This window comes from Puma concolor, chromosome E1, assembly GCF_028749965.1.
Source record: "Puma concolor isolate L17-30 chromosome E1, mPumCon1.1.hap2, whole genome shotgun sequence".
Classification (NCBI taxonomy): domain Eukaryota; kingdom Metazoa; phylum Chordata; class Mammalia; order Carnivora; family Felidae; genus Puma; species Puma concolor.
Genome location: NC_141680.1, coordinates 48,319,660 through 48,333,953, shown reverse-complemented (window position 1 = coordinate 48,333,953; position 14,294 = coordinate 48,319,660). Strand labels below are relative to the sequence as shown.

The 14,294-nt window shown below is 35.3% G+C and overlaps 1 protein-coding gene across 11 annotated transcripts in view; it reads right to left on the bottom strand.

Moving 5' to 3' along the window:
* The window catches only part of TANC2 (tetratricopeptide repeat, ankyrin repeat and coiled-coil containing 2), a 377,119-nt gene that overhangs the window by 142,033 nt on the left and 220,792 nt on the right, over positions 1-14,294 (bottom strand). For all 11 annotated transcript variants that reach the window (XM_086687668.1, XM_086687670.1, XM_086687671.1 and 8 more), the window contains 2 exons: positions 9,926-10,074; positions 6,040-6,226 (listed from right to left, as the gene is read on the bottom strand). In XM_086687668.1, coding sequence (XP_086543794.1) covers positions 6,040-6,226; positions 9,926-10,074 — 336 coding nt within the window. The remainder of the gene's footprint in view (positions 1-6,039; positions 6,227-9,925; positions 10,075-14,294) is intronic.

Sequence of the window (14,294 nt, the reverse complement as noted above, 5' to 3'; positions counted from 1 at the left end):
TAGTTTTAGATCATCTGTACTGAGACAGAAAGTTTTTAGAACTATGAACTCTTCTGTAATAATCAGGACCATGGGTTTTGAAGTCATACACATCTGAACTTGAATCTCAGCTTTGCCTCTTACTATCTATGTGACCTGAGACCAATTATTTTTGAATCTCAGTTTTCCAATTCTAAGAAAGATTATTACACTATTATATAAGACAGAATTATGTTACAACTAGACTGGGCCAGTCCTACGCTTATCTTTGGGGTTGCCTGGAAGTCTAGTACTGATTCTCAACCAAGATAAGGTCAACTGGGATAACTCATGATTTGTAATTTGCTGCTTAAAGTTTTAAGCTTCTCCTGTAGCACCCAGAACTAGTTGCTTACTGACAATTTACACCTGGAGGACTTAGTTAGACAATCTGACTTGGCTATATGACCAGAGGGGCATAAAAATCTTCACTGTAAACTTTTGGGGAGCTCTCGTGAAACCACGATTCCTTGTACAAATCTTGGTCCTTGACACTCTGGAGACAGAGCATATTCTATTTAAGAAAGAACCTGGAGAGCTGCACTTGCAAGTGTCTAGGGGCCTCTGGGCTTGCTTGCATTCTCTTTTACCTGCTATTTTGTATCTTTATTAAAAGCTTTTGTAAGCATTCTTTGTGGAGTTTTCTGCATCCTTTCAGTTGTATGATCCTGTGAAATCTTTACAACTATTTTCATATGAGACCATTATTAAGATTAAATAATGGTACTTGGTTCATTGTACTCAATAAATGCTGGTTATTATTACATTACTTAGGTTAATATGCAAGAGAAATGCTTTACTAGGTCTTCTTGATCAGTTGAATAAGCAGTGTCCAGACTTCTTTAACAAACATGTCACATTACAGCTACTAAAATTTACTTAGTGTTAGAGAGATGGGAAGGATGACGGAGTCACTAGTACAATAAATAGAAAAACTCAGTAGTAAAAATAAACCTACACATTTCTGAAAACAGGTTGGAGAAAACATGAAAAAATAACTCAAATTATCTAATGTTCAGTCTGTGACCCAGGAGGGTAAATTTAATTTTAATTTTAATTTTTATTTTAATACAGTTGACAAATCAATATTACGTTAGTTTCAGGTGCACAGCATAGCGATTCAACATGTCTATAGGTGATGCTATGCTCACAAGTGTAGCTACCACCTGTCACCATATAATGCTAGTACAATATCATTGACTGTATTTTCTATGCTGTGCCTTTTATCCCCAGGACTTATTCATTCTGTAAGTGGAAGCCTGTATCTCCCACTCCCCTTTACTAATTTTGCCCATCCCCTTAACCCCTTCCCTCTGGGAAGTATGACTTTCAAAATGTGATAGTTTGAATCAAATAAAGAATATACAACATCCTACTGGATTATATATTACTATTACTTTTATTAGGAGCTTCTGATTTTGCTTTTTAGTTACTAATGTGAAACATTTGGAAAACATAATCACAAACAATGGGCATAGTCACAGAACCTCCATCTTCGTACGTGTTAAATGATACAAGGCTATAGGACAGAAGACCAAATTTGGGAATAAAATCAGGACTTAAAAAATTCTGAGATTTGATGAAAAGAAATTCAAGAATTATACCATGTTGGAAAGAACTAGGACCTCCAGATAAACAAAAGGAGAAACAAAATGGATCCATGCTTAAATTCATTTTGCTAAAAAACCACACCCAAAAGGACCATTATTAAAACTTAACATGAAAAAGGAATAGGAGAGAAATATTATATCTCACAAAGGTTACACTTATCAAGATTTTTCCTTTAAGGTGTGTGTGTGTGTGTGTGTGTGTATGTGTAGGTAGACAGCTGATAGGTGATTATATGTCATTAGTGGTATCTCAACTGGACACATATATAAGACAATTATATAGAGTCATACCAATAAAATAAAAAAAGAGAGTCATAAAATTACTATACAAATACACAATTGTGTTGGTGGTATTTCACCACATATTTAGAAAGGGTTGTGAATTTGGGGAGGGAAGCTATGATTGAAACAGAGAATGCTTTCTGTGGTAGAAATTAACTTAGTCTGTGGTGAATCCAACTACATAGAATCAAATAAGTCACAGTTATTTAAAACCTTTTCGAACCCTAGAAAGGAACTTTTTACATTTAGAATACTTAAAAAACCCAGGAAGTCTGCATTTCTGGTATTCCAATTCTCGTTACTAGGATTCTACATATTTTGGCATGTTGTACAAGTGATACATTCAGGCACACGAATGGCTAAAAATTCTGATAGCTTTAAGTGGAAAATGTAGTGCGTTAAAAAGGATCATACTGAACTTACCTATAAAGGAATTTAAAATGGATAAATCAATACATTTAATAACTTTTGTGCCTTTTTGCTGATAGGGCAGGATTTAAATATAGAACATGAATAAACAATAGGCCATCTTAGAAGTTTTTGCTTGAAATAATGTAAGCAATATGTAATTCAGAGAAGTGGACGCTTGTATAATCAGAGGCGGAAATACCTAAAGCATATTTAACAGTTTAGGTAGGTAAGTCTTGAGATTTCCAAGGTAATAACAGTGTATCTTTCACTCTTATTACTTATGCCATAATAAAGTTTCTTCCAACTCAAATTGCATTTAGAAAAATAAAAACGAAAGGGAACAAATCATTTCTCAACATGAACTGCTTATATATAATTTGATAACTATTCTACAGTTGAAGTAATTTTATGACCAGATATTCTTCTCATTCTTCTCTCGTAATTTTACAAGCAATTCTGTTTCAGTATTTATATACATTAAAGAATGGTATTTCATTGTTCTTTAAATTAGATCTATTATCTACAAAAGCACTTATGGTACAAGGAATTCAATTTTGAAAATTTAGCAGAAAGAAAAAGCAGAGGAACATTCCTGCTATAAGTCAAAGCAGGATTCCATTTTTAATTTTCAGCACATAAGAACATGTAATCTGAACATTCACTGACGTGTTAAGTTTCCCCCTTTGAAAGGTAACTACTTGTGAATAGATTTGGTCTGATCTGTCAGCACCGTCCCTTCTGCTTGGCTGAACACAATTCTAAAGGTATTTTTTATGTATGGTAATATAGATGATATGCAGTGATAGACACTCTAATAATATCAAGAGAAGAACCAAGAAGAAGCTTGCCTAGGGATTATAAAAATTATTTTGGTAAAATTAATCATTAAGAGAATTTAAGAGAATAAAATTGGTCGACAGAGAATTCTAATCCCTACTATTTATTCAAAACCTAATAAATCAATACGTAATCTTGTACCTAATGGTCATTCTAATCACTGCCAAAAAAAAATGATGCAAATTGCTAGGTTAGTCCTTTGTCCTCTTCCCTTCTACCCTTTAGCTCCCCTTTCATTTGTAAACATTTACTTGAGTACCTACTATGCTACCACAGGCCAGTTACTGGACTAGGTGTTACAGATACAGATCAGTAAGGCAAAGTTTCTGCTAACGAGAAATTAACAGTTTAATAGTGGGAAGCAGGTTCAAAAAGTAATTCTAATACCACACATTACATGTCATGATATGTATCTGCTCAGGTATTACAGGGAACAGGGAGTAATCATATGGATTGGATAAGAGTTGGAGTGGAGAATTGAAGACAGGTGGTGGTAGTGGTAGTGACAGAATACCTAGTCAAATCTTAAAAAGTCCATAGGAGTCATTCCAATGTAAGAGAGAGGAGACTACAGGCAGAATGGTCATGGAAAAACGAATCGTCAAGTAACAATAAAGTCTAATGCTGTTAGAACAATATACACAAGGCTAGAGAAAGCTGAAGAAATTGGCCGTGGTCAGATCAGGAAAGTCTAGGCTTTATTTTAGAGGTAAATGGCAGTGAAAGGAGTGATATGATCAAATTTGATTTTTAGATAGTTCATCTTATAGGTAATACAACCAAAGGAGTAACTGGTTCTTGGTTAATTCACTTTGGTGGTTGTGTGAAAAACAGACTTGGAAAGGACAAAATGAAAAGCAGAGACAATACTCAGGTTTGTATTACTCTAAGTCTGAGATAATGGGGACTACCAAAGCATACTAGAAAAGATGAAAATAAAATTCAGGGATAAGAAATTTAGGGTGGGGGCAGAGAAATGACAAGGACTCCTCTCAGCTTTTCAGCTTGGGTTCTTGGGTAGGTAGTGAATATTTTGGGCAACTTTATACCAATAAATTTGAAAAAGAAAAAAAACATAGCTAAGGAAAACTGATTCAAGAAGAAAGAGAAAACTTAGAAAGTCCTAGAGTATTAAATACAGTGGAGTAGTAATTAAAAAAAATCTACATGAACATCAGGTCCAGATTATCTTTTTTAAGTTTATTTATTTATTTTGAGAGAGAGAGAGAGAGAGAGAGAGAGAGAGAGAGAGAGAGGCAGGCTGACCCCCAAGCAGGGGGTCCAACTCACTAACTGTGAGATCATGACCTGAGCCAAAACCAAGAGTCAGACACTTAACAAACTGAGCCACCCAGGCACCTGGTCCAGATTATTTTAATGGCAAGTCCTGCTAAATATACAAGGAGAGGATAATTCCAATCTTTCACAAACTATTTCAGAGGTTATAAAAGAGGTGCTACTCTTCTACATTTTATTTCTCTATTTTATTTTGTTAAAATATTTAGTTACTTAATGACTATATCTTTATAAAGACTTCTCATATAAATAACTCACAAATTAGAAACTATTATGCTAAGTCACGAGGATATATAAAAACTGTAAGACACGAATCCTGCCTTTAAGAAGCTTTGTAATAAATTTTGAAATCAAGAAATGGAGTCCTCCAATTTTGTTCTCCATTTTCAAGTCTGCTTTGAGTCCTCTGAGTCAGAGTCCTCTGAGATTCCACATGAATTTTAGGATGGGTGTTTCTATTTCTGCAAAAACTTTGTTGGAATTATGACAGTAACTTCAATAATCTGTAGAAATCTTGAGATATATTATCACTTTAACAATATTAAATCTTCTAGTCTATGAACACAGATTATATTTTCATTTACTTAAATCTTTTAAAATTTCTTTGCAGTATTTTCTGTTTAGTGTACACTTGGTTAAACTTATTCCCACGTTTTAAAATTCTTTTTTCATGCTATTGTAATGGAATTGTTTTCTTAATTTTCTTTTTTAATTGTTCATGGTTAGCATATAGAAGAAATGCAACTGGTTCTTGTGTGTTGATTTTGTATCCTGCAACTTTGCTGTAAAAATATTCTTTTTATCTACTCAATACTTATTTTAAAGGAATAAATTCACATGTTGATATATATGCATTTAAATAATAGAGATATATTTAGTTACAATGGCATTAATATCTGCTATACTATCTAGTGTGATTTGATAACCTTTAGAAGGAAGCCAAATGAGGAAGAAATATTTTCTTTATTCCTTAACTGATCCCAGTATGCCTGGCTTTTTCAGCTGTTGTCATTTGTTGACCAGCCTCTCCTCTTCCCTTCTCTGAACCTTTTATCTTCTTTGACTTTGGTAACATTATACTGTCCCAATTCTTCTATTTGTCTGACTACTCCTATCCACTGGCTCATTCTCCCACCTCTAATTTCCTGCTCAATTTGAATGTGCCCTAAGATTCTGTGCTCACTCCTGGTTTCTTCTCTGTACGTTTCCTTTCTTCAGATCCTCATTTCCCAAAACTTCACTAATTTCCATTTGACTGACTCCCCTTAATAAGTATACAATAAGCAGAACTGAGAACCTCCATGAAACTCTACAAGTTCAGTGAGGAATGAACATTTTCTGAACCACTTCTGTTGGCAGATAGATGAATCTACAGGAAGAAGTAGACAAACCTTTATATGTACGTATATACATATATATATATGTATATACACACACACATTATATATACATCTGAATATATATATATATACGTTATATATACATCTCAACAACTCAAAAGCATTATTTTTGAAAACCTTAAGCTTGTGTATTATTTTAAAAAGAAAAAAACCCCACAAAACGATTAATATAAAAACCAACTCACCAATGATGCCGCTATCTCTGCTTTCAAGGGTAGAGGTTGGACTAGTAACAGCCCCATAGCTGCAGTCCTTGGCAGTTGCATTTGTACTGACTGGCGGGAGGGTGGAGCAGGGGCTACTGGCCGGTGGAGAGGCAGTGCTACTAGTCAAGGTGGAACAGGGACTTATCCGCTGGGTGATTGCTGAAGTCTGAAAAATTGGAATGAAAAATAAAAAAGATAAACTGATCGGGTGCTGATGTAAAATATATCTTAGGCAAAACATATGCTTTGATGCGAAAAAGAAGAAAATGTACATATATAGCTTTTACATCTACTCAGTACTAGTTGTTTTTTTGCCCTCCAGAATAAGAGATTCTGCCTTGTACAATTAAGGTGAAACTGGGTAAATTTAACACAAGCAGAGACTGTGGACAGTTTTCCTGCCTCAGAAATTTCTAGTGACAAGTATTCTTTATCACTGCCATGAATTGATAAAGGAATTTTTAATTAAGCACAAGTTGTCCTTGCTATTTCTTATCAATAAGACTATTCTGAAGGCTTAGAACTTAGTCTTGTTAATACTCTTCTTTGGATTGAATGCAGAGAAAATGCCTTATTCTGAAAGTCTATCTAAAAAATCAATCAATGTTCATTTAAGACAAAACTAAATAATTTCTCTGTAGAAACCGATTACAGACTGAAATTGCTTTGTATCTTGAATGATTCTTATATCTGAGGTCACCTCATTTTAAAGTTTTTTGACAGGAAGGAGTGAATAATCACGAAAAAGACTGGTGGTAATATATCCTGGCTTACACAATTTAATGACATGCACTTTTCTTTAGCTCTCTCTACCCAAATAAATCACCAAAATAATGAATAAAAGTATCTATTTTTTCAAACACTAAAAAATTATATCCTTTTAAAAATGGTTAGTGATCAATGAAAAAATTACCTGAAGGAACACTAATGACAAATTTGACATCTTAAAATGTTAAATTTATTTAAAAAAATTTTTTTTAAGTTTATTCATTTTTGAGAGAGAGAGACAGAGTATGAGCAGGGGAGGGGTAGAGAGAGAGGGAGACACAGAATCCGAAGTAGGCTCCAGGCTCCGAGCTGTCAGCACAGAGCCTGACACAGGACTCGAACTCACAAACTGTGAGATCATGACCTGAGCTGAAGTCGGACGCTCAACCGACTGTGCCACCCAGGCGCCCCTTTAAATGTTAAATTTAAAAGAAGCCTTTCACCTTCTTTACCTATACAGTCACTATTCATATCCTCTCCACTAAAACTGAGGGTTTACATTTAGCAACTTGACTGGAAAATGTGTTGATCACTAGATGTGAGAAGATTAAGGCTCTTTTTAGTCACCCTAAAATGAGTTTTAGATACAATCCCTGGTATTTAATCACATGTGTTGAATCCAGGTTTTGTTTTTAATTTAAATGCTATAACCAGATCACAAAAGATACATTCAACTTAAAGCACAAGTGACACTTCGCAGAACCTTGCAACCAAGCAAATCTTTTCAATCATATTAAATACTAGGAACTGATTTTTGTTAGTAATACAATAACTCCTCAGATCTATGTCATTTCTCTTCTACTCTGTAATTTTTCTTCAGAGGAGGGAGGAGTTTCAATTTCTTTGTAATCTCCTCTGTTTTTATAAAATGATGTTGGCCTACCAGAGCAATGATTTTTAACTGGGCATGCAGAAGAATCACCTGTGGAATATAAAAGGACAAGTTCCCCAACAAAACTGACAGACACAGAGCCCCACACCCCAGACGTACTGAATTAGAATCCTCCCCAGTTAGAAACTGACATGGCGAATTTTTAACCTCCTCAATCCTCAGTTTAAAAAATATGTGGGTAGATGAAATGAACTATACTAGGATTTTTTTTTACATTAAATATATCTACAGTCATTCCATATTGAAAAAGTTTCATTTTGGTATGACTCTATTACTTCCATAGCAACTCATTTCCATTTTTAGATAAGATTCTCAGTCTGTTCTTTAAGAGAGGAAACTGTATTATACACATAATATAGCCAATGTGGAGGTTAAGCCCAAATGACATCTATTATTTTCACTACAAGTTGCTTTCTACAAAATGAAGCTTATATCACAGAATGTATGTTTTAAAAGCTTTAACTGTAAAAGCGAAGCTTAAAGATCAAGCCATTTAGAAAGTGGTAATTTGCTCATGGCTTATGAATTAAAAGGCAGGCTTTATATTTACTTAAGGAGGCTAGTTAATGAGATATAGAAATCTCTTCTAGGCACAGAAAGACAACATTAACCCTTCTCCAGGCTGAGAATGGTTTTTCCATTGTGTTCTCTCAGTCAGATCTCTGCAGAAGGAGCAGGCTCTGCGAAAAATGCAAGAGTCAGTTTTTCACATGTTAAATTTGAGATGTATGTTGGACACACAGATAGAAAAGGTACAGGCAGCTGGAAATACACTGGAGTCAAGGGGAAAGGCAGGGCTAGAGGCAATTCAGGAGTTAAGACAATATTAAACAACAAACAAAAGAATGGAGGTGCTTCAATAAGATTAGACGCTCCAGGAATCTGAATTTTATAAAAACTGCCCAGGTGATTAGAAAGTGCCTCCAGCAAAACCAATGACCTAGGGAATGAGGAAAAAAAGAGAGAAGTCTGAGAAGAGAGCCCTGGAACACCTGAACATGATCCACATGATCCAAATAATCCTTGAAGACTATTATTTTATGACAAAACTAACATATAGCATAGAATCTTCACACATATTTGTTAAGAATATACAAGATGAAATTAATTTACCATCTTCTAGAATAAACTGATTCACTATAGGACATACATTTAAAAATTTTTTTTTAATATTTATTTTTGAAAGAGAGACAGAGCACGAGCGGGTGAGGGGCAGAGAGAGAGGGAGACACAGAATCTGGAGCAGGCTACCAGCTCTGAGTTGTTAGCACAGAGCCCGATGCAGGGCTCGAACCCATGAACCATGAGATCACGACCTGAGCTGAAGTTGGACACCTAACTGACTGAGCCACCCAGGGGTCCCCTATAGAGCATACATTTTAAAGATTAAGACCCTACAAATGAACCCAAGTCTAGTATTTTCTTTGCTACATTTAAACTAAAAAATAGCCAAAAGAAAAAATTGCTAATATTTTTAAACTTTCTGACATGAATAGTTAGATCATTAATTTTTTAGATTTTCTCTTTTCTAATATATGTATTCAAAACTAAAATTTCTTTTTGAGCACATCTTTAATTACAAGTTTTATATACTACAAATATGTAAAAATATAAGTTTTGTTATATTTTGTTATTTTTTCAGTTTAAAATATTTTCTAAATTCTTGTGATTTCTTCTTTGAAAGTATATTAGAAGTATATTAAAAGCCAAACATCTGGGGGATTTTCTAAATTATCTTTTAGCTATCATTTTCAAGGTTATCATTCTGTAATTGATTAATTCTACTACGATCACAATAATTAGAATCTTCTCAAATTTGCGGAGACCTGCTCAGCACATTGTCAACTTGGTAAATAATCCACATGTACCTGAAAACGAAGTATACTTTATATTTCTGGGTGTCATACTCTCCATATGTCAATTCTCTTTCTTGGCTTACGCACTTATTTATTTCCTCATTCATTCCACAAATGAATCAAAACCAAGTGGCTTTTTAAACCTATGAATATAACTAAAAGATGTTTCATAAAGTAAAGAAATACAGTGATTATGGAAAATCAAGCTATGTCATCAGGCCTCAAAAGCCTTTCAAAAATTGGGATTCTTCTTCTCAGAACATACACATATGCATACACCCTGCAACATTTTCCCTGGTATAACAGACTGATTTATCCCATGTTTCACAGGTGATAGCAAGCAGTTTACCTGATTTTCATCCTGTACTTCCATGCTGTATTGGTCACCTGGCTGAACTTCCGAGACTTTCTCTCCGAGGAGGAAACCCAGACGAGTCATGAGTGTGTTTGCTGCCTCATCTACAGATGGAGGGGGACCAAGTTCCTGTTCAACATCACCTATAAGAGGCAGACATTGAAACACATGAATCTTTCAAAATAAAATGACCTCATCCTGCAACTAATCTTACATTCAATTCAGTCATTTCCTTTGTTTTCATTCTAAACCCAAAATTACAAGGTCCCTGCCTAGAAGCTGATTTTCCCACTTTTGTATATTATAACTGATAGATGGTTTACTCGTATTATCTTCAAAGTATCTACTTGAAACACCTGAGTTTGAGAGAATGTCTGTAATCTATTGAATAGAGGATGTTTCCTATTTCTTTAGCAGTTAGCCTTCCAATTTGGTCCCTGTGTTGGGATCTAACTGCTACTGTAATCGCCACCTTCACTTAGGTTCTTTTATTTTCTTTTTCACGATTTTGAAATTAGTTCAAACTGACAAAAAAGTTTCAAGAATAGTACAAAGTACATTTTTCCCTTAACCATTTGAAAGTATGGACATGATGCCCATCATCCCTAGTTAGTATGTATCTCCTGTAAACAAAGACATTCTCTTACATAGCCACAGCGCCAGCACAGATATTAGGAAACTAACATTTGGCATTGCTATAATCTCAATCATAGACCCTATTTAAGTTTTGTCCTGGTACTGTCCTTGCTAGCAAAAGGATTCATTTCAGGGACATACAGCACATTTCATTCTTCGTTCTCTTTTAATCTGGAACAGTTCTTCAGTCTTTTCTTAGCTTTCATGACCTTGACACTTCTGAAGATAATATGCCAGTTGTTTTGCACAATGTCCCTCAATTTGAATTTATCTCATGTTACCCCTGTGGTTTGACTCAGGTTATGCATTTCTGGCAGAAATATCACAAAAGTGATGCTGTGTTAACTTTGATCACTAGGTTGTGGTAGCATTTGCAGATTTCCCTACTCTAAAATTACACTCTTTCTCTTTGGTAACTAGTAAATATTGTGTGTGTGTGGGGGTGGGGGAGGGATACTTTGAGTCTATTTAAATACATCCTGCTTCTCAACAAATTTTTAAATTAAAAAATATTTTTGTGATAAAATATGCATTCCAAGATTTGCTATTTTTACACGCACAATTCAGTGGCATTAAGTTCATTCACAATGTTGTACAGCCATTACCACTGTCCATATCCAGAACTTTTTCATCCTCCCCCAAAGAAACTCTGTACCCATTAAATAAAAACTCCCCATTCCTCCCTCTTATTAACCCCAGCTACACTCTATGAATTTGCCTATTCTAGGCAAATATAAATGGGAATCACACAATATTTATCCTTTTTTGTCTTGCTTATCTAACTTTACATGTTTTCAAGGGTCATCCATGTTGTAGCATGTATCAGAATTTCACTCCTTTTCATGAATAAATAATACTCCATTGTATGGATATACTACAGTTTATTTATCTGATGGTGGACACTTGGGGGTTGTTTCCATATGTTAGATATTATGAATAGTGATAATATGGACATTGGTGTAAAAGTATCAGTCTGAATCTCTTCTCAACAAACTTTTTGCCCACTATTTTTTAGCATTCATTAATCCATTACTCTTTCTACTGTTTCGTTTCTTTTCCTCACCTATTTATGTGCACTCAAAATTTGCTATCTATTCAATGAGTTATAATCTGCTACTATCATTAGTTACTTTGTTGCTCCAATTGTCTCCAATGTGGTCAGGGTAATAAGCCCTTCCAATTTGGCTCTTGGAACCCTCTAACAGACCTGTGTCATTTTCTGAGCCTTCTTTTCTTTCTGGCACAAGATGTTCCAGGCTCATTTTTTCCCTGCCCTAGCCCTAGAGTCATACACTTTTCCAAGAAGCCTTGGTTCTTTTTAGTGGAGAAAGGTATGTTCATTGCTATTAGGACATCACTGTCCTCCAGGTCCACTTGGATAGAGTTAAGCAGTATAATCATACACATATATACATACATGTATATATACACACGTTCACACATCCTTACATTCATTCTCACTTGCAAATCTGTATACAAACACACACCCCAAAAGTTCACGGTGACACTCTAATTCCAGTTCAATATGATAAGGTTAATTCTAGGGGGTTTTTTCTCACAATTTTTTCCCCCAAAGTTGTAAAATTGTTCTCCAATAGTGAGAAATCTGCTCCCCCCAGTGCAAATAGTGCTCATCCAGCAGTGCAAATGTCACTGCTCCTCACTGCCACCCTGCACACAGATGCTCTATTCACCCTGGCTGGGGTCCTACCCCATGCCACAAGAGCCTGACTAGCACTTCCTCCACAGTCAGGGTCATTTTTAAAAAACTGATATATAATTCACATACCATAAACTCTATCCTCTTAAAGTGTATAATTCAGTGGCTTTTAGTATATTCATAAGGCTATGAAACCATCGTCACTTTCTAATACTACAATATTTTAATCACTCTAAAAAAACCCCATTAAGTTAGTTCATTTTTGTCCTGAAATTTAGACCCCCCCAAATTCCTGATGGCTGGCATTCATTTTAATCCCCTGCTTCCAGACTGCTACATTCTTTCCACACAATTTGCTTTTTGGATTCTTTCTACTTAGGCTGTTTTTCAGTGGTTACCAACTATAGGAATTATTCTTTTTCAAATCTTTTCAATGAGGGATGATAAACAAAGTCAGTATGAGGTTTTCCCTTGGATTCATCATCAACATAAACTTATTTCCAAATATAGAAGTTACAGAAATCACATGTAAAGGAGCCAGGGAACTCAAGATGATCTATTCTAAGAGTGATGCAGAAATTTAAACTGTTTATACTAACTTGATTCATTGTCAACATTTTTTCAGATTTTGTTTTACATTCGGATACATTTAGTCTAACTTTACAACAATCCACAGTAGCACAGATCCTATAGGACATTACAAAAATTCTTTTTTTTTGGAGGGAGACACGTCCTTTCAGCATAGCAAGCATTAGCTATAATGTCATATGGTTTGAGGCCAAAATATAATAGCTTCTTGATTTTTTAGGATATTCAGTCTTATACATTAAACTGCTTCATATGACAAGAAAGTGAGATTTACATTATTATTATTATTATTATTATTATTATTCAATTTATATTTATCATAACTTCTCTACTAAAGTTATAAGCTGGGGGTCAGAGGAATGGACTATGTGTGCATTTCTGTATATGATGACTGAACTCAAGTATTCCATCTGTGGAAAATCTATATAGAACTTTCATTGAATTTATGTCAGAGTAGAAAAACAGACTCTGTTTTCTCTTCCCTACTTCCTCTCCAAGAGTCAACAAAAACAGATTTCTTTGCCACAAAACAGATACAGTAGAATCGATAGGGGTATTTTTATTTACAAATATTTAAGTTTACTTTGTTCCCGCCACCCCAAGAATGAAAGTTTCTTATTTCTTGATAAAATAAGAAAGGTAACTGCTATATTCAAACTGATGAATTACCCTCTCCCCCCCCTTTTTTTTTTAATTTTTAATGTTTATTTATTTTTGAGATACACAGAGCACAACCAGGGGAGGGGCAGAGAGAGAAGAAGACACAGAATCCGAAGCAGGCTCCAGGCTCCGAGCTGTCAGCACAGAGCCCGACGCAGGGCTCGAACTCACGAACTGTGAGATCACGACCCAAGCCGAAGTCGCTTGCTTAACCAGCTGAGCTGCCCAGGCGTCCCACCTCTTCCCCTTCTATAGATTAAACTAGCTAAGCTTTTCCAAGTTCTTCTTGGCATAGATTCCTGACCTCTAGATATTCTGGGGCTCCATTTCATTTTCTTCTAGGAAGTTATCCTGGCATCAAATATTTTCTATGTACATGTTAACATTAGGTATTATGAGAATTTACATGACGTGAAGGTATAGTCGTTGAGGATTTATAGAATGTGGAGGTACAGGCATCGACTTTATTTTATTTTTTTTTATTTTTATTTTTATTTTTTTCAACGTTTATTTATTTTTGGGACAGAGACAGAGCATGAACGGGGGAGGGGCAGAGAGAGAGGGAGACACAGAATCGGAAACAGGCTCCAGGCTCTGAGCCATCAGCCCAGAGCCCGATGCGGGGCTCGAACTCACGGACCGCGAGATCGTGACCTGGCTGAAGTCGGACGCTTAACCGACTGCGCCACCCAGGCGCCCACAGGCATCGACTTTAAAAAGTTTATAACCTGTACAAAGGTAAGACATGTTAGGTCACATGACCCATTTATTTGGCACATAGTGCACCTTATGTGCAAGCCACCGATTTAAAGCACTCTA